At 37.9% G+C, this 25,910-nt stretch overlaps 1 protein-coding gene across 7 annotated transcripts in view; it reads left to right on the plus strand.

The window, feature by feature from the left end:
* LOC106084088 (P protein) overlaps positions 1-25,257 on the plus strand; it is a 251,127-nt gene extending 225,870 nt beyond the window's left edge. For all 7 annotated transcript variants that reach the window (XM_013247553.2, XM_059364415.1, XM_013247554.2 and 4 more), the window contains 10 exons: positions 7,384-7,487; positions 15,989-16,245; positions 16,339-16,477; positions 18,795-19,447; positions 19,509-19,763; positions 19,827-20,156; positions 20,230-20,577; positions 20,636-20,783; positions 24,116-24,209; positions 24,282-25,257. In XM_013247553.2, coding sequence (XP_013103007.2) covers positions 7,384-7,487; positions 15,989-16,245; positions 16,339-16,477; positions 18,795-19,447; positions 19,509-19,763; positions 19,827-20,156; positions 20,230-20,577; positions 20,636-20,783; positions 24,116-24,209; positions 24,282-24,366 — 2,413 coding nt within the window. In that variant the 3' untranslated portion in view covers positions 24,367-25,257. The remainder of the gene's footprint in view (positions 1-7,383; positions 7,488-15,988; positions 16,246-16,338; positions 16,478-18,794; positions 19,448-19,508; positions 19,764-19,826; positions 20,157-20,229; positions 20,578-20,635; positions 20,784-24,115; positions 24,210-24,281) is intronic.
* Positions 25,258-25,910: the final 653 nt, after the last annotated feature.

Consider the following 25,910-nt stretch of genomic DNA (forward strand, 5'->3'; position numbering starts at 1 on the left):
GCACTTTTGTTATAAGGCTACAATTACATATAGCAGCCCTCTTTATAAGTTTCTCAATTTTCTCCTAATTAGTTCTCTTGTAATCTAGTGTTCGTATTACACTAGACTGCAAAAACTCAAGTGGTTCTATTTGAGTATTTTTAAGAACTACTATTTTTTACTGCATCATGGTCACTATCATACTAAAGTTTCCAAATAATTAAAATTATTTCCTGTTTCTGAATTATAAGTTTCAAATCGACAATAAACATGTAAAAAAAAACCACTACGAGTAGATGAGTGTGAACTCGGGATGTATCGTTAACATCGATATTGAGTTTCGTAGACTCACTTTTGTACGATCTTGACAAGATCTTGAGCGAAATGATTTACACATCATAAATTGGACACGTTCTCCCAATTCCCCAATAGTAGTTGAAGTATACTCGCAGGTGCTGGGTATTATATAGTCTGTTCCGCCCGTCTATCGCCTTTGTAAATTAAGACAAAATTATAAAAACAATTCAACAATTTCATCATCATTTTTATGATTATTTTTATTTGAAAACAGAAAGGGAATGTCTGTTTACAGAGACCACATTCAATAATAGACTGACCCACAGCAAAGCCATTGCTGAATCGATAAACAGACAGACATATGAATTGTCCGCAAGTCAGCAATAAAAGATAAATGAAGAAAGACCAACATGTTATGAATAAATAAAGTTTTCACAATGCAAGCCATATAGTAGACGTCACTTTGCAAGCGGAACAGCGGAACAAAGCGCCAACCCTCTATAAGCAAGCTATTATTTTTTATGACAAAGTAGCCATGCATAATTTTAGACTCGATTGCATGCAAAATGTTTATCACACCTATAATTTGACTACCGAATATCCTCTTGCATGAATTTATATAAGTAATAAGTAAAAGCCTGCTAAGTTCGGCCGGGCCGAATCTCATATACCCTACACCGTGATTCGAATTTGTCAAATTCTTTGCCCAGTATCTCTTTATAGGCAAACAAAGAATAATGGATAAAATTTGCCATGCTATTGGAGCTTTATCAATTTATGGATCGATTCGGTCCACACTTGGTTTGGATGTTGGACACCAAAGTAGAAGTCATTGTGCAAAATGTCAGCCAAATCGGATAAGAATTGCGCCCTATGGGGGCTCAAGAAGTAATATCAGGAAATTGGTTTATATGGTAGCTATATCAGGTTATTGACCAATTCAGAGCCTATTAGGCACGCATGTTGAAGATCTTAGGAGATGTAGTTGTACAAAATTTCAGCCAAATCGGAGAAGAATTGTTCCCTCTATAGGCTCAACAAATATGATCGTGAGATGGGTTTATATGGTAGGTATATCCGGTTATGAACCGATTTGGACCATACTGGGGATAGTTGTCCAAGAAACATATGGTACGACCAAGAGTGTCGAGATGCTACTGAAGCCAAGAATGCGGCATATAAAGCAACCCTGCAATCAGTAGCAACGCGCCAGATGAAGGAGAGGTATCGGGAGAAAAGGAGAGAGGAGAAACGTCTATTCCGCAGAAAGAAAAAGGAAATGGAAAGACGTGAGTGTGAGCGAATTGAGATGTACAGGAGTCAGAATGAAGTCCGGAAATTCTACCAAAGAATAAAACATCAAACTGATGGCTTTGGTGCAGGCACATCCTCCTGCAGAGACAAAGAAGGAAATCTAGTAACTGACACAGATAAAATGTTAAGGATATGGAAAGAACATTTAACCCAACTGCTAATGTCCGACGTTGGCGGCGAAGAGGATACCGCAGAACCATTCAATGATGATGGTATAGAATGTTTACAACCTAGTCAGAATGAGGTCCAAGTAGCGGTGACCCGACTAAAGAACAAAAAGGCAGCAGGAGCCGACGCGTTACCCGCTGAACTATTTAAGACTGGAGGCGACACGCTGATAGGGCGTATGCATCAGCTTATCTGGCTAGAAGAACGCATACCCGATGATTGGAACCTCAGCATACTATGTCCCGTAGAAAGGAGAGAAAGGAGACAAGACGGAATGTGCTAACTACAGAGGAATAAATCTCCTCCCCATTGCATGCAAGATACTCTCGAGCGTGCTGTGTGAAAGATTTAAACCTAAAGTCAATGAGATAATTGGGCCCTATCAATGCGGCTTTAGACCTCGTAAATCCACCCTAGACCAGATATTCATACTGCGCCAAATCCTGGAAAAGACCCGAGAAGGACAAATCAACGCCTACCATCTCTTTGTTGACTACAAAGCCGCCTTCGATACTCCTTTACGTTCAAAGGTATTTCAAGCCATGTCTGAGTTTGGTATCCGTGCAAAATTAATAAGAATCTACAGGATGACACTTGCTGATACGCGTTCTTCAGTAAGAGTAGGAAAGCAGCTCTCCAAACCGTTTAATACCAAACGAGGTTTCAGACAAGGAGACAGCCTATCGTGTGATCTCTTTAATATCCTACTTGAAAAGATTATACGATTATTACACTAATCACAAGAGAACACATTCTACTCGCCTCCCCGACGATATCGATATCATAGTTCGGTTACCGGAAGTAGTAACTGCAGCCTTTGAAAGAATCGAAAGAGAGGCAGTGAAAATGGGACTGGCAGTAAATGGAGATAAGACGAATTGGATGGTTTCAGCTCCCAAAAAGCCTTGCACAACCGAGCAGATAAAGAAAATGGAGAAAGTTGGGAACCACAACTTTGAGATAGTCAGTAACTTTATCTACCTCGGCACCGCCGAAACCGCTACTTTTGACTAAGTAAGCCCTTTAGAAACAGGGCCACCTCTCGACAGACGAAGATTACACTATATAAGACACTGATACTACCCATGCTGTTATATGGTTCTGGAGCATGGATACTTGTGAAAGCAGATGAGGCAGTGCTTGAAGTATTTGATAGAAAGATTCTTCGTAAAATATATGGACCAGTTTGCATTAATGGAGAATATAGGCGACGTATGAACCACGAGCTGTATGAGCTGTATGACGACGATAGCTTGGTTACACGCATCAAAATACAACGGCATGAAGAAGCTCCAGCAAAGAAGTCTTTTGAAGGCAAACACTGTGGTACGCGCAAACCGGGCAAAATTTCAATAAAATATGTTCTTAAGGGAAATTTTCAATAAAATATTTCATTTGGCTCAAGCCCGGGCTTCTCCTATTTATATTTCTAAACACAAAAATTAAAAAAAAAATCCAAAGGAATTTTTAGATTTATGACCTTTTTCCAAAGACAAAATTAAAATTAGCTTTTTTGAACATTTTGACAATTGTTTTAACGACTAATACTCCCAGAAACATAAGTTTCTCTCAAATTTCAATTTTTTAAAGACATTTTAGATAATTTCTTTGTAAACACAACCAGTGTTGCCACTCAAGGAAAAAATTTTCCTACCAAATTTTAAAAAAAATCCTACCAAACCCAACCAAAACCTATCAAATGTTTCACAAGCCAAAATGTGGCATATGTTTTGATACCTACCACCAAAGAGTTAGCCATTTTGCATTCCATTTTTAACACATCAAGTTATACATTTTCAACGCTGCAAATTACTAGATCGTCGTTCTAGACATCTGTCCGTTTTGTTTTTTGTCGAAAACACTCTATGGCCTTACATTCAAAGATGACTTATATCTTGATATAGCATTCTTTATACTGATCTCCCAATTAGAAATTTTGAGTTCAGAAAGTCGTAGTTTTGCACCGATTTCAATGAACAACCGCGCCGAGTTTGATAAAGCCATCTCCCTATTTAAATATTTGTGCCCAAAAATTCGCTTTACTACCCATATTTACTGTGACAGTGAGTTGCATGGACCCCTAAACATCTGAGCATGGACTAAATCTGACCAAATCTGAATGCAGCTGCCAAATAACCCTGATTTCCGATTGAAGGCATTCAACGCACAAAGCCGCATTTCCTGCCCAGAATTCACGAAGTTCAGGAGAAATCCCAATAACAGTTACAATCAATATGAGAACTTACGGCATTTATGCTGAAATTTCAAGCAGTGAGACCCCTTGTAACAGAATTTGGCCCCTTGACATCCATGGTTTTGTTATGCACTCTTAACGATTATACAGAAACGAATTTTGAGTTATCATCGACGATTTTTTCATTAATTAACTTGGTATTTATATGATGGAAAAACCTACCAAAAATTGAGATCAGCCCACCAACCTACCAAGAAAATAAAAACCTACCCAATTTGGTAGGAATCTACCAAATACGACAACACTGAACACAACCTCAATAAATTTTTGATCTATTTGAAAATTAAACTTTTTTGCTCATGTTCGGCCCCAGTTAATAATTTTTGGTAAAAACAAAATTTTTATCAACTTTATCAATGAATTTTTTTCAAAAGACAAAACTTAAGTAAAAAATTCTTTTAAGGCAAAATTAAGGCCTATGACCGGGCAAATTTAATTATTTCCCTTAAAACAAAATTAAAAAAAAAATCCTAAGGAATTTTTGTAATTTTTTCTATAGATAAAATTAAATTAGTTTTTTTTAAATTTTTTACAATTTTTTTAATAAAAAAATTTGATAGAGACAAAATTTAATGAAATGTTGACCATTGAAAGCCCATATTTTTCGCGATAACAATTTTATTAGAATTTTACCATAATTAATATCAAATGTATTAAAATATAGTCGGATTTTAACCATATTGAGCACGGATGGCAAGGATTTTAATAAATGCAGCGTAATTAGCCTTAAGTCCTTAAATCGGAAGATTGGTCTATATGGGGGCTATCTTAAGATACAGACCGATTTAGAGCATATCCAGCACGGATGTCGGAAATTTTAACACAAATCATTGTCCCAAATTTTAGCCAAATCGGCTATTAGCTAAAGAGCCTAAGACTCTAAATCTGGAGATCAGTCTATATGGGGGTTATATCAAGAAATATAGCCCATCCTCGGACTTAACCTGTCCAGGGACATGAAAAGAATGAGTGCAAAGTTTCCCATCAATATCTTCGCTTTTAAAGACAGTAGCATGATTTCATCACACAGACTAACGGACGGACAGAGCTAGATCGTCTTAGATTTTTACGAGTGTCGGAAATGAACACTTTCTGTCGATTGTTTGCAATGCTTTTCCTAAGTATACAGTAATAATTATATGCTACACCACTACTGTGGTACAGTGTAGTATAACTTGGTGAATTAGTTTGTAACACCCAAAAGGAAGAGAGATAGACCCATTGATAAGTATACCAAACGACTCAGAATCACTTTCTAATTCGATTTAGCTATGTCCGTCTGTCCATGTTAATTTGTGTACAAAGTACAGGCCGCATTTTTCATCCGATCGTCTTCAAATTTGGTACAGGCATGTTTTTCGGCCTAGAGACGAAGCATATTGAAATTGGAAAACATCGGTTCAGATTTAGACCGATTGGCAGGAAGGATTTTTTTATGACTCCCGACATTACAGGTGAAAATTTCATAGAAATCGGTTCAGATTTGGATATAGCTCCAATATATAGGGTGGCTGATGAAAGCCGCTACCAAAAAAAAATGTAATAACTTTTTTTCTATTTAATAATAATAATTTAATAATTAATTTAATTAATTAATTAATTAATTTAATTAATAATAATTTAATAATTAATTTAATAATTTAATTTAACATGAATAAAAGAAAAATGTATTCCATACACCGAAAAAAAAATGTAGCAATATTCATCATTGTAGCAATATTCATCAGCCACCCTGTATATGTTTGTCCGTTTTACAGTAATAATGCAATAAAATGGTAATTTGTTAACCAATTCCCTTGAAATTTGTTAGGAAGGATTTTCTCATGACTCTCGGTTCAGATTTAGATACAGCTCTCACACACACACACACACATATATATATATATATATATATATATATATATATATATATATATATATATATATATATATATATATATATATATATATATATATATATATATATATATATATATATATATATATATATATATATATATATATATATATATATATCGCCCGATTTTCACTCCTAGAGCCACTGCCTTCCAAAATTGACCAACCTTCCAAAATTTTATACAACGCTTTCCTCCACGACTTCCACAATGTCTATAGAGTTTTCTCGAGATCGGTTCAGATTTACACATAGCTCCCATATATATTATCATTTGATTAATATTGTAATCAAATGGTCATTTGTTAATCTTATCTCTCGAAATGTGGCAGGAAAGATTTTCTCTTGACTCTCGACATTATAGATGAATTTCATAGAAATTATTTCAGATTAAGATATAGCTGTCATATAGGTATATCGCCAGATTTTCACTTCTACCGCCATTGCAATCGCATTTTTGACGAGTACCACAATATCAGAGAAGTTTGCTCGAAATCGGTTTAGAACTAGATATATCATATATATGTTCGTCAAATTTTGGGTAATTTGCAAATAATGTTGTCATTTGTGAACCGTAGTTATTACAGTTTGAACATATTTGCTCCAAATGTGATACGGATTGTTTAACAACCCATCTGAAAACATCCGGCGAGGTCCATCAAAATTGTTTCAGAATTAGACATTGCTCCCACTTTGTACCTATACGGTAGGTGTAGGGTATCATAAAGTCGGCACCGCCCGACTTTTGCCTTTCCTTACTGGTTTTGATCTAGCAAAATTTTTGCCAAGCTGTCTCACTTCTAAACAGTTCGTTGCTTACTGTATGTGTCCACACATCATATCAATGCTGCAGGCTAAATTTTAATGGCATACTCCCACTTATCTGTAAACTAAAACCATTGTCTTAACATATTCGGTACTAATAAATTCAGAATATTTAATTTTTGTTGTACATATGTTTTTTATGAGTGTATTGAAACGTCCATAATTTAAATGTCCATCACTGTCTTCTGGTACCATTTTGTACGTTTCGAAACAAAAATGATGTATTTTAAATATCTAACGTATTCAAGTATATATGAGTTTTCAGGGCCTGGGCTTATATTGCACCAATGCAACCAAAATTGGCTTCTATAACTCGAGCTTCAGTCATGTCGTCTTCCAACATTAATGTATTTTACACTCCCTCATCTTCGCAAATAAACTTGCGCTTGCTGACTTTTTCTGGGACATCAACTTCTGAGTGTAGGTCATTAATGGTGATAAAAACTAGTTCGCCAAGAAAACTCGCTGCTTAAGATTTATGTGAATTCCACAGTTTAATGAGTTTTTTTTAATCATTAAACCCCATTTTGCTTAAACAAAGGATGGCGAGGTGGCCTTTCTTCTTCCTCAAAGCGATTATTTTGTTCTTGAAGAATTTTTCACTGGTGTTCTAATTTCTTTTCTGTTTTGCTTCTTTTTTTTCTAATTGCAGTGAAGTAACAGAAGGTGCCTTACAAGTATGGCGTGCGTTACCAGAACGCATTCGTCAGGATCCAAGCTTAGCATCCTTCCGCCAGGAACATGAGCGATTACATGGTAAGTGTGGACATGCTACACATTTTTTAGTTTCATGACAACATTTTACTTGCAGCTGTTTTGGTGAACTTGCACTTCTTTAGGCACACATGGAAGTCCTAAACAGCATTTTTCAATTCATTTTGCAAAATAAAGCAACGTAGTTATACTGAAATGTGTTTTCTGACAATAGAATTCTTTAAACCATATTTATCAGTTGGTTTATTCAGATGACTTGAAACCTGTTGGGCCTAATTGTAAGCCAGTAATTATTCAGGATTGATTTAATTTACTGGAATGGTATAGAATTTACAGAGAGAGAGAGAGAGAGTAAACGATAGGAAAGCAACTTATTCATCAGAAGTTGACACATACTGTCTTGACTAATTTCTTGTGTATGGGACATGGGATAATGTCGTTCCACTTTGCTGCCTTGTTACTCTCCATTAGAATAATTGTCATGTTGACCGCAGTATGACTAGGTGTAAACATTCTACTGCCTCAACAGGGACATATTGTGTATTATCGTCGTATTACAACTATCGAATATCAACTGCTAGATAAAATGTTGCTTCCATATCCCAAGCACACTATATAAATCAGTTACCAGATTTGATGTTTAATTCTTTGGAAGAATTTTCAGACTTCAGTCTGTCTTCTGAACCACTGCATTTGATCAAAACTCAACTTCCCATTTTTCTCTTCTTCCTGCGAATATTTTCTAAAATACTCCAAGCGAAGGACGCTCGGTGCGTTGTTACTAACTGCAGGGGTTGTCTATACGCTGAATTCTTAGCTTCAAAAGCGCGCAGAAACTCCTAGGAGTACCATGGTTTCCGTGGGAAAAACGTTTAATGCACAAGTAGGAGTTTTGAAACAGTTTTCATGGAGTGGGCAATGGTTGGCCATTACACCGCTATAACTGTTTCCAAACGTAGTAAATTTTCTGATTTTTCGTCTATCTTATTTTTGCATCAATATTCCCCAGCAAGATTTCAATGTCTTGGTCAGGGCAGCAATCATATATTTTTCTAGGCCAGTTGAGTTTTTGACTTATTTACGCATTGCAAAAATATTTTATATCCGAGGCCAATGCAGACGTTAGCATCTCCACTTATAACGAACGCCTGGATTCGAAAACATCAGAAAAATTTTCATCGGTTTTTATCTCCTCCTAATACTGGTGACATTTGTGAGGTACTATGCCATGTAGAAACATCTCCCCAAAGAGTTGTTGCACTGTGGTTCTTTATTGGAATGTTCGTGGACAAATTTTACTGAAAGATAGATGCATTATTAGTATTACCCACTAGACAATTGATGGAATTTTTAAAATGGAGCGGTAGATCTAGAGCCCGAGTGAAAAGGTTATGTTTCCTCTACACTCGTGGGACCAGGATATTGGGAACAATAATAGTAATAATAATAATGAGCATGGGGTAACTCTTCGGCAATCCCAACTCTTTTTAAAGATTCATTGACCTGGTTGATAAGGCTAATCTACTGGCTGAAATGTTTGTAGGAAATTCATGCCTGCCTTTTAGCAATCAACCACTCCCCGTAATTGAAAGTGTATCTAGTTCGATGCCTCAGATATTCTTTCGTACACATGGACGTAAAAGGGTCCTTGCGGATCTCGACGTTAATAAATCTCCAGGCCAGGATGGTATATAAACACTTGTCCTTCGTAAGTGTTCTTCTACACTTCATTCGTTCATTACGCAACCTTGCTTACCATGCGGGAGTTTTCCCTGCGCGTTGCGAACGTTTAGCCTGGTGATGGGTAAGGTGAAAAACCCTGTAAATTACCGGCCAATTGCGACATGCTCCGCGCTCTCCAAGGTTATGGAGACTACGGTTAACCACCACCTTGTGAAATACTTAGAGTCCCACGGGCTTCTTAGCGATAGACAGTACGGGTTCTGCAGAAATCGCTCTATGGGAGACCTAAGGCATTTCTGTCGGAACGATTTATTTCCAGCTTTTTCAGAGATCGCACTATACGTGTTGTTGTAGATGGGTTTTTATTCGATGGGTATACATTGACACCAGGTGTACCACAAGGCTCTGTTCTTTTCCTTTTCATTTCCCTTTCCTTTTTCCTTATTTTCATTGACGATCTATTGGGCCAAACTTCAAATCCAGTCTACACATTTGCCAATGACTGTAGTCTGTCATTCGTATTTACTCGACCATAGGCCCAGTCCTCAAAAAATTGTGGACAGGGGACTCATTATTGATGAGATGTTCCCCCAGGGTTGTTGATGGGATAGTAGGGTAGAATGAACAGAGTAAACTTTAACGCACAAAAGACGCAGTGCTATTTCTTGTTCTTCTGTTTCACTGACCCAATAGAATCGTCAATATCTATCAACGGTATAGACAATGAGCAGTCAGATGCTCTTTATGTTCTGGGCATGAAGAGATAGCGTGATGCCCGTTGGTCAAACCACATATTCGAAGTGTCGAAAAAGGCATTCAAGTTTTGGGCTTTCTTAAGCGGTGCAAGAAGTATTTCACATCATCTGATCTTCTTAATATATAAACTACCTATTTCAGGCCGAGGATGAAGTATAACTCTCACAGAAGCTCCATAGTCATCCTTGGAACTACTTAACCAGGTTCAACGGAGAACGATGGTGTTGATAGTGGACAGAAGGGTATCCAACTCTATTGCTTCTCTTGAACATCGGAATGTAGGTTGAGTTGTACTGCTCCGTCTTTTTATTTCTCACGCACAGTGTTGCCAAATCAAAAAGTCTTGGAAATATTTCTGGAACATTTGAACGGATAGAGATATGGACAAGAACCTAACGAAGTCAATGTTGAGGTGTTTTCCAAATGTTTCAAAATTGGTCACGTCGAGCAAGTCAAATTTTAAATTGCTTGCCAAACAGTCATTTATGGGCCGATCGGCTTGATTATTTGATTATTTTTTCTAAATACATCGAGAGGATTTCGATGTATTTAGAGAAGTAGAGGGTGAAGACTATTGCCTGGGTAGACAGGCGTTTCCTCTGTTCATTGCTCATTGCTGATCCTTGACGCCGCGTGACGCAATACTTCTGCAGGGTAAGAGATGACGGGGTGATGTTGGAGCCGGTCAACCATCTTTTGCGTAACTGCCCCGCAATTGCAAGGAGAAGACACAGGGTAATGGGTAAATACCTCTTTCTGCGCTTTGATTCCCTCTAGGCTCTTAGTCCTCTTGCCACTCTGCAGTACTATAGAGATCTTAATTGCATGACTGGACCAAAGTCTCACCGGTGAAAGTTTCTTCCCGGAGAGGGTTATACCCCGGATGGGAGTATACTTACTTCATCATTCCGTTTGTAACACATTGAATTATATTGGTCTATGGGCCCATAAAGTATATAAAGGGTTATTTTTATAGAGCTATTGGAAAGTTTTTCAAAAAAAAACACACATAAAATTCAGAAACACGTGTCAAATCTTTATTTTAATCGATAGTACGGTCCATATAATTAAATGTTTGAAAATTATTTCATGCAAATATTGACTGTGACTGCACCACAAATGGTCCATCCGCTTAGTCCAATTTTCAAACATTTCACCTGGTGTCTCACGAATAAATGCCTAAATTGATGCGGGCTTATCTGTATAGACATGAGCTTTAACATGGGCCCACAAAAAATAGTCTAAAGACGTTAAATCGCACGATCTAGGCGGCAAATTGGCCGGCCCCGAACGTGAAAAAAACAAATGTTCGCCGAACTCGTCTCTCAATAAGTTCATTGTTACGCGTGCAGTGTGGCATGTGGTACCGTTTTGTTGAAATCACATGTTATGCAAGTCAAACTCTTGCATTTTGGGTAAAAAAAGTTGGCTATCATCTTACGGTAGCGCTCACCATTCATAGTTACGTTACGATTCGCATCATCTTTGAAGAAGTACGGTCCAATGATGCCACCAGCCAATAGACCGCACTAAACTGTGACTTTTTCTGGATACATTGGTAGCTTATGCAATGCTTCTGGCTGATCTTTACTCCATAATCGACAATTCTGCTTATTTACGTACCCATTGAATCAAAAATGAGCTTCGTCATAAAATGGAAGAAGCGCGCGATGAACTGTCCTCACAGAGCAAGCATTTTGATAATACAACATTTTAAGTCGATCTAACTATATCCGTCCGCCCGTCAGGAAAAGCACGCTAACTTTCGAAGACGTAAAACTAGGCGCTTGTACAAATACTTCGTATTACTGTAGGGCGGCTGGGATTGTATTTAAATGGGCCATATCGGTCCATAAACTAGTATACTATCACGAATAACTATCTTTTTTAATAAACAATTTAAGCTTCCAGGATCCAAGATAGTCAAATCTGAATTTGTTTATATAGAACTTATTTTTCAATAGGAACCGATATGGCCCATTTCCAATTTTCAATGACCAATGCCATTATGAAGTATCTGTTCGAAATTTTATGCTTGGCCATGGCCAGATCGAATACCACAAAAATCAATCAGAAACGGCTGAACCTTTTTTTTTTAATTTTAACTGATGGTGCATTATGATTCCGTGGTGAAAATAGGGTACTAAAATTTTTGATATCTGAAGGGGAGCGGACCCTCCCCCTTACCATAACGCCAGATCTCAGAGATGGGTGGTGCGATTTAAGCAAAATGCTGTGCTTTCTTATAGTACCCTAAAAATAAAAATTTGGTATCCAAATTTCGGATGGGGTACCTAGGGGGGGGCACCGCACCCAAAACCTACCAAATATATATATACACCAATAACGTCAATATGGGACTTAAATGAAAGGTATTTAAGACTAGAAAACGTATCTGATATCCAATTGTCTGACTAAGTGTTTGGGGGACCACCCCAACCCCCTAAACACCCCAAATCGAACATATTTACGACCATGGCAATATGGGACTTAAATGAAAGATATTTGCGAGTAAAATACGAATCTGATATCAAAATTTGGAACAAAGTTTCCGGGGGTCCACCTTTTTCCCAAAACACCCCCCAAACAGGACTTATTTACTGACCATGAAAATATGGGGCTATAAAAAGTTATTTGAGTGTAGAATACGAATCTGATGTCCAGATGTAGAACCAAGTGTTTAAGGGGCCGCCCATCCCCGAGAACATCCCCCACAGAAGACAAATTTACGACCATAGCAATATGGGGCTCAAATGAAAGGTCTTTGGAAGTAAAGCACGAATCTGATATCAATGTTCGAAAAAAGTGTCTAAGGGGCCACCCCGCCCCATAACACCAACCAAATAGTAAGTATTTACTGATCATTGCAATATTAGTCTCAAATAAGAGGTATTTTATAGAAGAACGCGAATCTGATATATATTTTCTAAGCCAAGTCACTCATTGGCCACCCCATCCCCCAAAACATTGCCCATACCGGTCATATTTGCCGACTATGGAAAAATTGATCTCAAATAAAGGATATTTGGGAGTAGACCGTGAATCTAACATCAACATTCGAGACCAACTGTCTGGGGGACGTTCAAATACCATAACAACCCCCCAGAAGGACGTATTTGCTCACCAGGACAATTTGGTCTTCAAAACAGTAGAGCTCGATATTCATAGTTATTAGGGCCCATACCCCAAACCGGAAATATTTGCTGGCTTTTGCAATAAGGGGTTTAAATGAATGGTATTTGAGATTAGAAAACAAATTTGATATCCAATTTTGAGGCCAATGGTAATATGGGGTTCAAATAAATGATATATATTGGGTTGCCCAAAAAGTAATTGCGGATTTTTCATATAGTCGGCGTTGACAAATTGTTTCACAGCTTGTGACTCTGTAATTGCATTCTTTCTTCTGTCAGTTATCAGCTGTTACTTTTAGCTTACTTTAGAAAAAAAGTGTAAAAAAAGTATAATTGATTAAAGTTCATTCTAAGTTTTATTAAAAATGCATTTACTTTCTTTTAAAAAATCCGCAATTACTTTTTGGGCAACCCAATAGATATAAGAGAATAGAGCACGTTGATGATATATTTTCAGGGATTAATGTTTGGGAGACGACCGCACTGCCCAAAACACCCCACTTCCCAAACACCCCTCGGGCATATTTACTTAAATGAAAGGTATTGGGAGTAGAGCAAGAATTGATACCCATTTCAACATTCGGGACCAATTTTCTAGGGGTCTACCCCTTTCCCAAAATATCCCACAAACAGCCATTTTTTACTGACCATAGCAATATGGAGCTCAAATAAAGGTATTTGGGAGTAGAATACGAATTTGATATCCAAATGTAGTACCATGTATTTAGGGCATCACGCCTTCCCCAAAACACTCCCCAAAGTTAAAAATTTTTCGACCGTGCCAATATGCTTAAATTAAAGGTATTTGAGATTAGAAAACGAATATGATAAGCAATTTTTGGGCGATGTGTAAACCAATGGCAATATTAGGTTTAAATTAAAGGTATTTGAGAGAAGAGCACGATGCTGATATTTTTTCAGGGCCAAGTGTCTGGGGGACCACTCCACCCCCGATAACACCCCTAAATCAGGCATCGTAAGAATTTTGGGCTGAAATAAAGTATTTTAAGAATGGAGTACACCTTACAACCAAACTTAAATTCGTAGACCAATAAAGATCACATGGGATTCCGATAAAGGTGCTTATATTGTTAAACTGTTAATCAAGCGATATATTATTTTCGTAGCATGGTTTTTCATTAAAAGCTCTTTAATGGTCAAAAATAAATATTCCAAGGAAAATGTTGTTCCACATAAAGTAAAAGAAGGCGCAGCGGAGCGGGCCCCGTCCAGCTAGTATGATATATACTTCATTGTGATGCAGATCAAAATTCCGAGGTGTTCTAGTGAAATAAAGTGATTAGTTTACGCCTCATCCTATGGTGGTGGTTATAAACAGATAACCAAAAAAATTAAAATTTTGACAACCAGCCTTCTCACCTTCCTATTATTCATCACATCTTTTGCTCATGTATTTAAATCACCCTTAGCCTACGATTCTTCTCCTCCTGAACTTACCGCTATTAACAATTAGCAACCCCAAACTGAAGGTACAGTAGACAGGGTGGCCACACATCCGCCTAAACAAGAAATTTAATATCCGGTGCAAATATTGGCAATTGCCACAACACAATAAGCACTTGGTGCTAGAGACAGATAAGCTATACAAAACAACAGTTTGTCCCAATATTTAAATTTTATTTTTCATGAAAAATTAACAACAAAAAAACAAGTAAGAGCGTGCTAAGTTCGGCCGGGCCGAATCTTATATACCCTCCACCATGGATCGCATTTGTCGAGTACTATGCGTAGTATCTCTTTTTAGGCAAACAAAGAATATTAAAAAAGAGCTGTTGTGCTATTGGAGCTAAATATATCAAGTTATAGTCCGATTCGAACCATTAATGAATGCTGAACATTGTAGAGGTCATTGTGTAATATGTCAGTTCATTCGGATGAGAATTGCGCCTTGTAGGGGCTCAAGAAGCAAAATCGGGAGATGGGTTTATATGGGAGCTGTATCAAGCTATTGATCGATTCAGACCATATTAGACACGTATGTTTAAGGTCATGAGAAAAGCCGTTGTACAAAATTTCTGCCAAATCGGATGAGAATTGCGCCCTCTAAAAGCTGAAGAAGTCAAGACCCAAGATCGGTTTATATGGCAGCTATATCAAAACATGGACCGATTTGAGCTAAAATCAGCGCAGTTGTTGGAAGTGATACCAAAACATCACGTAAATTTCAGTCAAATCGGATGGGAATTGCGCCCTCTGGAGGCTCAAGAAGTCAAGACCCAAGATCGGTTTATATGGCAGCTATATCAAAACATGGACCGATTTGGCCCATTTACAATCCCAATCGACCTACACTTATAAAAAGTATTTGTGCAAAATTCAAGCGGCTAGCTTTACTCCTTCGAAAGCTAGCGTGCTTTCGACAGACAGACGGACGGACGGACAGACAGACGGACGGACATGGCTACATCGACTTAAAATGACATGAAGATCAAGAATATATATACTTTATGGGTTCTCAGACGCGTATTTCGAGGTGTTACAAACAGAATGACGAAATTAGTATACCCCCATCCTATGGTGGAGGGTATAATAATCAAAAAACGATTAAACAGACCTATTAAAATGAAATCAAAAACCCCAAAAATTGTTTTTATATATCCAATATAAATTGGGGAATAATGGAGCATAAACCTTACTTCGCCTTAGACATCATTTGTTCACCTTACAGTGTTGGGGAAATGCAGGAGAGCTGATTTAGTTTATGGTGTTTCACCAGTATGCTTTCGCTTTCGCTTTCTTACTATGTTTTCGAATAAATAGAAATTAACATTTTTTGAAATAGATAGTGCTGTCTTGTTCTTTGCACTAAACAATGCAACACTATATGAAAATTATAGTTGCCAGCACAACAATGTTTCGGATAGATATCCAGTATACGTTTATATAAACTTACCTTAACAATGGTAGATGAAAAAGATTGACAAAATTCTTCACTTCTCTCCTATGCAGGTTATGAACCTCCCGATGTTGATCCCTTGCCTAATGACGATACCGACGACCACGACCACAACAATGGCAAAATTGCTGATGGTGGGGGCGGTGTCATCTTCTGTGGCAGTGGCCACAATAAAAATGCAAATGCTTTTTCGCCAATTGGCATTAATGTCACAAATGAAATGGGACAAGTTCGCATTTTAGACGGGCGAGATGTGGAGAATAACAATGAGGATCAACAGGATGAGACAGAGCACCATGGTCATTCCAAGGTAGGTAAACGGAATTGTGCTTGACCTCCTCTAATGCTAATGCTTCTTGTTAATTATAATTAAATTTCTCTTTCCGTTTCTGTTTCTGTTTAGCTTAAAAAATATTTAATATGGTTTAAGATAGCCATACTGCTCGTGGTTTGGGGTGTATTCACAGCATTTTTGATGTCCACAAACGAGCATGTGGATGAGCTGAAGCTGATAAGCATACCAAAGAATGGCACGGAGAGAGGTAAGTATATACTTAGAACAATTTTAAATTTAATGAGGATTTTTGGTCCAATTATCAAAGTTATCTGCAAACCTAGTGCAAGACTAAAACTGTTGTTCAACTCAACTATTGCAGTTGACCTTTAAACTGTTAAAGATTTTATTTCGGTTGTTTTACCCTTAACTTAACTGATACAGTAGCACGTACCGCACATTCTTATTCAACCTATTCATGTCGATTGTTGTTGTTGTAGCAGTGTGTTATACTCTGAGGCGGCAGCCCTTGCCGATGAAGAACTCCATCGGGTCAATCCGGTACGTACACCGGCTGCCATGGGATTGCTTCATGTAGATCGACATGTTAGTTTGTAATCAAAGTAGAGATTTGGAATATGTAAGCCTCATTGAAGACCCTATGACAATGTAGAGCTATTGTATTTATTGGACATTTTTGGAACATGTATGCCACATTGAAGACTTCTTACTTCTTCTTACAATACAGAGCGATTTATTCCACATCTGTTGGCTTATGTAAGGTATCAAAAGGTTTACTTTGCACTGAAATCCGTGATACATGGCTGAAGGCATCACAAAAGTTGCCGGCACTAGAAGGACCGGATACACTGAAAAATGTTTGTACTACCTTTTAAGAGTCCAGGCAAAAAAAGACTAACTTAAATTAAAGATGTCCACTTTTCCAATTTTTTAAGCAAAAACTTCTTTAAGGGAAATATTTTTTAAAGACAACATTTGTATTTTGAAGATTCGCTTCTTTGGCTCGCAATCATTACCAAATTCTGTGATCAAGAAAAAAAAAATAATTTTCTGTCAACTCTGTTTTGCGTATAAATATCACCGGGAGAGGAATGCTGGATGTTTTCGAGCTACCTGTCCTGGACGGGGTAGAGCTGCTACTCTCTCCGGAGGCCAAGTACTTGGGTGTGATTCTTGACCAGAAACTAAGCTGTAGAAGAAACGTCAAGGAATGGGATTCCGGTAGCTACTTGAGAGGAACAATTTAGGGACTTACGCCGGGGACGGTACACTGATGCTTACGACGGTTTCGGTTATGCCGATTCTCACCTACGTATGTCTGGTGATACATCCAGCTATGGGCCCTCCGAAGAATGATCGAAGAGAAACTGGTTAACTGTGCGGCAGTGCTGATCTCTGGACCAAAGAGTAGTTCCCCGACAGAGACGAACGAAGCGGCCAATGGACTGGAACATAACATAGATAACTCGCTCATGAAACGAACTCTTGAATAAATCGATTGTAATGTGTGCTGCGTGGCTTGTGGCACTGTCCTATTGAAACCACATGTCGTCCAGGTCCATATCTTTCAATTCAGGTCAAAAGTAATCAGTGAGCATGGTGCGGTAGCTTTGTCCATTCTAGGTAACGTGACGATAGGCATCGTGCATACCGCACCAAACAGTTTTTATACCCATCACCATAGGATGGGGGTATACTAATCTAGTCATTCCGTTTGTAACACCTCGAAATAGTGATCGATCTAGCGTGTCCGTCCGTCCGTCTATCGAAATCGCGATAGCGATCGAACGCGTAAAGCTAGTCGCTTGAAATTTTGCACAGATACTTAATATTGTCGTAGGCCATTGAGGATTGCAAATGAGCCGTATCGGTTCAGATTTGGATATAGCTATATATAAACCGGTCTCCAGATTTGTCTTGTTGAGCCCCTGGGAGGCGCAATTTTCCGATTTAGCTTAACATTAGCTCATAGTGTTCTGTTATGACTTTCAACAACTGGGCCAGTGCGGTGCAAATCGGTCTATAACCTGGTAAAGCTCCCATATAAACCGTTCTCTTGATTATCCTTGTTCGGGAAGCTTTAATTTTTGCTAGTTTTACAGAAATTTGGTATGTGGAATAAAAATATATTTTGCATAATTATATTTTTATTCCACATCGGGCCGGCCGAATCCCAAGATTCGATCTTAGCACGCTTGTTTATTGGATGAAATGTTGATTCGTGAAGCACATGTGGATTTTCACCTGTCCAATAATACATATTTTGCTTATTAACGAATTCATTTAGCCAAAAATTAGCTACGTCCAAAATTGCAGTTAACGCTCTTGAAGTAACGGTCACAGACTCTGAACTTCGGTAGTAAATTTTTATGATTTGAAGACATTGTTCGTGCGTGTACAGTAGTAGTGACAGTACAATGATTAATGTAAGAGTGCGTTAACAAATTAAGTTCAAATTTGTAAAGTCCCTATTGGAAGTCCCTATAGGAAATTAACGAAATTTTTATGCTTACATTGCTCTTACTAGACAATTTTTGCTTATTCGACTTTTCTTCTACCCCCAGTTTTCCCCATCTCGACCGCTGAATTGTCACGAATAGGTTTACACCTGACTGGAGCTTTTCGTCTTCAAGAGGCTGATGCTGTCAAAGACACACTGCAACGACCGCCACCACGGCTGGAAATCTTTGTGGAACGTACCTACTACAATGAGTCCGGCGAGAAGGCTTTTGACGAGATTGTTTCAAAACTCTGGATCCTTGATCTGGTCTATCCCGAGTTTATGGATTCAACGCGTGAGACACACAAGGCATTTCAATTCCAAATTGAGCCACTAGATGGCGATTATGCCAACAACACTAATCTCACTGAACTGACGCTGCATTTTGTGTCAAACATAGACGCGGAACTCCCCCTTCAACTGAGCATTGATGAGTCGCCGATTTACAAGAAAGAGGGTGTGATCTATGCTGCCGTGGTACTTTGTGGTCTCTACGTCATGATCATATGGGAAATTGTGAATCGTACCTTTGCAGCCATTATAGCCTCCACACTATCGGTGGGTATTCTGGCTGCTTTGAATTCGCGTCCCTCTATGGTCACCATCATGGGTTGGATTGATGTGGAGACATTGCTACTGCTCTTCGGTATGATGATTTTAGTGGCAATTCTCTCAGAGACTGGTGTTTTTGACTATTTGGCTGTGTACGCTTATAAGGTAATCGATGCTGATGTTATAGCGCAAAAGTGGTCCATGAATTTTTTTTTTCTCTTTGCAGATCACCAATGGCCATGTATGGCCACTGATCAATTGTCTGTGTTTGTTTACGGCAATATTGTCATCCTTCCTGGACAATGTGACCACGGTTTTGCTGATGACACCTGTTACCATACGCCTTTGTGAGGTTATGTCTCTTAATCCGGTTCCTATATTAATGTGCATGGTCATCTACTCGAACATTGGTGGAGCCTTGACCCCAGTAGGCGATCCTCCAAATGTGATCATTGCCTCGAACAGCTTTATATCGAAAAATGTAAGTAAATCAAAAAGTTGTTATTTTGTGTAGTGAAACTTAAGGACTTCTTGCCTTTACCAGGGTGTCAACTTTGCCATCTTTACTCTGCACATGTTACCCGGTGTGATATTGGTAATGTTCACCTCCTATGTGCAACTGCGTTACAAGTTCCGTAATATCGCCGACCTGCAATTCAAGGAATCTCCCGAAGTGGAAGAACTGCGCCATGAAATACATGTATGGAAGAGGGCTGCGGCAAGTTTGTCCTCGTACTCCAAGGATGAGGAACTGGTGCGTCAAACGCTGATGAAAAAAGTTAATCGTTTGAAGCGCTCCTTAAAGAAAAAAATGTCCGCAGCTGTGGAACCAGCCATCAATTATCAGCAAACCTTAGAGAATTTACAAGCAAAGGTGACTATTGTATTCAAATTAAAATTCCCTTTTTGTGTAAACATTTCTCTCTGTGTCTTTTCTTCCAAATTAGTATCCCATTCGTAATAAGCCTTTGCTCATCAAATGCTCTTGTGCCTTGGTGTTTGTGATAAGTCTCTTCTTTTTGCATTCTGTTCCTGAACTTCAACGCCTTTCACTCGGTTGGACTGCTCTTTTGGGTGCCATTTTCCTTATCATATTAGCCGATATCGAGGACATGGAAGCGATATTGGCCCGAGTGGAGTGGTCAACTCTGCTCTTCTTTGCCGCTCTCTTTATTTTAATGGAGGCTTTATCTGAGTTGGGCTTAATCGAGTGGATAGGCAACATGACGGAGAGCATAATTCTGGGTGTGGGTGAGGAATCACGTCTGATGGTGGCTGTGTTAATTATTTTATGGGTAAGCCATGCATTAGCCATATAAAATAGAATTGAGAGTTCTCATTACTTTCTTTCAGGTCTCTGCCATAGCTTCTGCCTTTGTCGACAATATACCCCTGACCACAATGATGGTCAAAATAACCATATCATTAGCTCAAAACACAGCGCTTAAACTTCCCTTGCAGCCGTTAGTTTGGGCGCTAGCGTTTGGAGCATGTCTGGGAGGTAAGTTTTGCAATCTGCACATTCTCATTATACCCTACACCACCACTGTGGTACAGGGTATTATTTTGTTATGGGTTTTAAATCGAGAGTAGAATTTCATTAAATTAAGGTTACTTTCACTGAAAATCTAAACATGCTTTAATTTTTATAAAAACTTATGAATAAAAAGTTTTATAGAAAATTTCTTTGAAGCCTAAGAGAATAACTTTTAAACTTGCAATAGCATGTAATGTAATTTACAATTTAAAAAAGAAAAAGTCAAATCGAGTTAAGTTCGGCCGTGCCGATCTTTAGATACCCACCACCATGGATATCTAATCCATCCTCTTTTATAACAATTCCACCACCACATTCATAGAAATATGCAAATGGGGGCTGGTCTGGATCATATTTGATTCAAGTCCCGAGAACTTTTATACAGGTCACAGTTCCAGCGAAATCGGACAACAGATCCGCTTTTTACAGGATTAAGACTCTAGATTGGAAGACCGGTCTTTATGGCAGCTATTGTATAACTAACGGGAGGCTTTATACAAGTCACTGTTTCCAGCAAAATCGGGTAATAAATGCAGCTTTTATGGGGTTAAGACCATTAATCAGCAGATCGGTCTATATGACAGCTATATAAAAATACAGTCCGATTTGAACCATATTTGAGTCGGATATCGGGAGGCTTAAAACAACTCAATGATTTCAGCGAAATCGAAATCTTGATATAGTCCCTATGTAGACCGATCCACCTATTTAAAGTCGTAGGGCCATTAAAGCTACATTTATTATCCAATTACCCAAAAATTGGGGACAATAAGTTGTGTTAGGGTTCTCGAAATCCTTGTTAAATACGGTTTAGATCGATTCAGATGTGGGTATAGCCGCCATATATACTCGATTTCGCTGAAATTCGACTTAGTGTGTTGTGTTAGCCTTCTCGCCATTTGTGTCCAATATGCTTCATATACCGATCTCCCGATTATAGTTCTTAGGCCGATGAGATGTGTATTTTTTAACCGGTAAATGTGTGAGTTGTGGTACATAGCCTTTTTGAATAAGCTGGAGATCGGACTATATTTAGATATAGCTGCTATGGGTTCATAATTCATGCATTTTTCCATATATTATGGTGAAAGGTTTTTAATCTTATACATAAAATTCAATTTGTGTTTGTTTGTTTGTCGGTTGTTTTGTTTATTTCGTATAGACTTAAAAACGGCTGAACCGATTACCTTGAAATTTTCACAGATTATGTAGGTTTGTCTGGAAGGAAACATAGGCCAGTACCTGGGGGGCAGCCCCAGCCCCAAAACCCTTTAAAATAGGTTTATTTGACGATCATAACAACATGGGACTCAAATGAAAGGTATTCGGGAGTAGATTATGAATATGGTCAGGAAGTAGGAATAGGTTTTATAATTTATTGATAACGGAAGGGGTAGGACCCTCCACCGTTACCCCAAAAACACCCCCCAAAATCAAAAGTGGGCCGATAAGGACAATATGGGTATCAAATGAAAAGTATGCGGGAGTAGATAACGAATCTGGCATACAAATTCATGTCGAAGTATAGAGGTCACTCCACCCCCACAAAAACGCCTAAAATGCGCACATTAGCCAGTCAAGGATATATGGGACTCGGTTTGTTTGTTCCGTATAGGCTGAAAAACGACAGAACTAATTTTCTCGAAATTTTCGCATATTGTGTAGGTTGGTCTGGAAGGAAACATAGGCCACATAATTTTTCGGTGTCGGAACCCAAAATAAAAAGTGGACCGATCGGTACAATATAGGTATCAAATAAAAGGTATTGGAGGGTAGAATACGAATATGGTATTAGAATTTGAGTCCTAGTTCCCATCGGGCCGCCCCAACCCCAAAACTTCCATCAACAGACATATTGGACGTTCATTTCAATATGGAGCTCGAATGAAAGGTATTCGGGAGTAGATTCGATTAGATTAGGGGGTCACACCACCCCTCAAAAACGCCATTAGACCCATTATGGCTATATGATACTTGGCTTAACCGATTTTCTTAAAATTTTCATAGATTGTGTACGTTTGTCTGGAAGCAAACCTAGGCAATATAATTTTGAGATATCGGATGGAGGCGGACCCTCTCCCTTACCCCAAAAACGTCACTAATATCCGAAAGTGGTCCGATGGGCACAATAAGGGTATCAAATGAAAGGTATTGGAGACCAGAAAACGAATATGTTATCAAAATTTGGGTCCAAGTACCCAGATGCCCTTGCATGCATGGCATTGTATCTCGCAAATGTCGGCAACGTTCTCGCCAGGATTCGAATGCGTTCAACGTCATAAGCTACAATGACATGAATTTGATATCCGCATTCAGGGCGAAGTGTCCCCACCCTAAAAAGATATTAAAGACATAGCGGAGCGGGCCCGGTTTGGCTAGTATATATATATATCTGAGGTGGTGGTATCCAAAGTTCAGCCCGATCGCACTTAATGCCTTTTTACTTGTTATATATAAGATATGTTCGTCCAATTTTGAGTAGCAATACAGTAATTTGCCATTTTTTTTTTTTTGAACGACCCTCACCAAATTTGGAACATGGCATTCTCTTATGGCTGTTGACCAATTTTGGTCGAAATTTGAACTCCACAAAAATGTTATATTGGTCACAAATTCTTGCACGAATATATCACATGTTTTTTGCAAATAAAGTTTACTTGTCGAAAATTTCGTTTATGGCTTATTATTTTTTTTGTGTGCATTCCCAAGATTCGGCCCGGCTGAACTTAACACTTTCTTACTTGTTTAGAATAAAAAGCTTTAAATGAAGGTCAAAAGATAGTTAAAGGTATAAAGTTAATCGGCTTCGGAAATAGGACAACATTTTACCTTAGAAAATTCTAAAGTTGTGTCATGTATCGTTGGCTGAACGTCATTACCAAAATCCTTCGATTGAAGAAATAATCTTTAGGTTAGGTTGAAAAGAGGGTGCAGATATTAATCCGCTCCATGCCACTATGGACATACACCTAAGCCAGTAATCGGTTTGTTGTGCGCTCTAAAAACTATAAAGTAACCTCTAAAAAGAAAAGTTTAAGTTAGGAATTCCGTGCTACTTACAAAATCCTCAATTGTTTTCAATACCACTCCCCTAAGTTGGTTCATGGCTGGTATTGTGTCTCCACCTAAGTGCCGGTATCTGTTAGACGCGAAGGCCAGGCAATGACAAAATAATCTTTAGTGTGCAGTATTTTTTAGGAGTTCCGATCTATTGGATGTGTGCTTGCAAAATTAATAAGGAAATATATTTTTTAATATACAATACTAATATCCATTTGTTTATCTATTTTATATAGGCAATGGTACTCTCATTGGTGCTTCGGCGAATGTGGTCTGTGCCGGTGTTGCAGAGCAACATGGTTACAAATTTACATTCTTGCAATTCTTTAAGTGAGTAGCGTCTGCCACTAACCTGGAAATATGAAATGTTTGCTTATGATTCTTGTTTGCTTTCTCCCCTAGGGTTGGTTTCCCCGTGATGATTGGCAGCATAATAGTGTCAACTGGGTATCTGTTAGTGAGTCATGTACTCTTCGCATGGCATTGATGAATGGCCTAAAGGAAGAGTTGCACCCAAGCAGGTGAAATCTTCTGGAATGACCGGCATCAACAAAAACCTAAGTGTAGTTGCAAAATTTACCTCGTATAAATGTTAAACATTTTTTTAACAAAACAAATTAGCAAGTGGAACTATGTAACAAAAGCGTTAATTAAGCGTAAGTCCCTAAGGACAAAAACACCACAAATAATTCAAAGAAAATCAAGAAACGCCAGAGTTACTAACAACGAGCTTCAAACAGAGCTTTGATTTGGCTTTGAGTATCAAGATGCTGATGTTGGAACCCTAACGACACAAACAACAACAATAAAACGAAATTAAAATCCGAGCTCTTGGGAGTCAAATACAAACTGACCCACAATAAATGCCATGATGTGAAAATTGTAGATTTAAAGAGAATGTAATGGAAAAGCGAAACTGCAGATTTAAATTAGAATTAAAACAAAATTAAGAAGCTGAACGAAATACAAAGAATTTCATAAGTAGGGAATACAATAAAAATTAATTGAATTAAACAATTGATTGAAACAATTGTTATTGCAAAAACAAAAGAAAAAACAAAACAAAATATATGTATGTATATTTTAAGTATGACAAAAATCTAGAATCACCGCGATACATAGAAATTGTTAGATGTGAATGTGAACAAAGGAAAAAGAACAAAAAAACTATTTTTACACTTGTTGTTATTACTTTATTTAGAAAATAAGTAACACGTCCCCCGTATAACACGTCCCGGCATAACAGCTGCAAAAGAAGATTTGAAATTATTATTCTAATCAACAGGACAAGATAATCCATCCCGAGGAGATAATCGATAATATAGCTGAATTGTTTATGCAAAACTTATTTTGCGAAAACGCTTAAGAAAAAATAAAATGGCGCATCCCATACCAAAAAGTACAAACAAGTAACTGCATCTTTTAGGTTCAGAAATTTAGCTACTGTTCAAGTATAGAGAACAAAGAAGTACTTCTATGAAAGATATGCTACGGACATTTAAATACAAATTAAAATAGATTGGAAAACTATTTTTCCTATAGATAACAGTCCAAAAATTGGTTTCGAAATTATACAGCTTTAGGAGAAAAGTACAATAATTGCACGGATGACACATATATGATGTATTTTTAAAGAGCAAATAACCTGCAATATCCTATATAAAGTCCTAACTACACATATCGATTAGTTCGCAAGTTTGTAGCAAATATATATAAAAATTAGATCTTCAAAGTGTAATTTACTACGTATTTGATTGTATTGAAAGGTATTTAAATAATTATTGCAAATTTTTATTTCTATGCCATCTGGCTGAAAAAGATAAACCGCCAAAACATGGTGATATACCATCTCTCACACTATGCTTTAATTATTTATGTGTGCACGTGATAACTGGTATTCTCTGTACCATCAAACAATGAATCTTCTCGGGGCTGATTGTCTTGTCTTGGATTGCCCTGTAACAACTGCTACAACTAATTGTCCTATTTTGTTTAATTATTCAACACATTGCAGAAGTCCTAGTATATTTA

This window comes from Stomoxys calcitrans, chromosome 3 (genome assembly GCF_963082655.1).
Source record: "Stomoxys calcitrans chromosome 3, idStoCalc2.1, whole genome shotgun sequence".
Taxonomy (NCBI): domain Eukaryota; kingdom Metazoa; phylum Arthropoda; class Insecta; order Diptera; family Muscidae; genus Stomoxys; species Stomoxys calcitrans.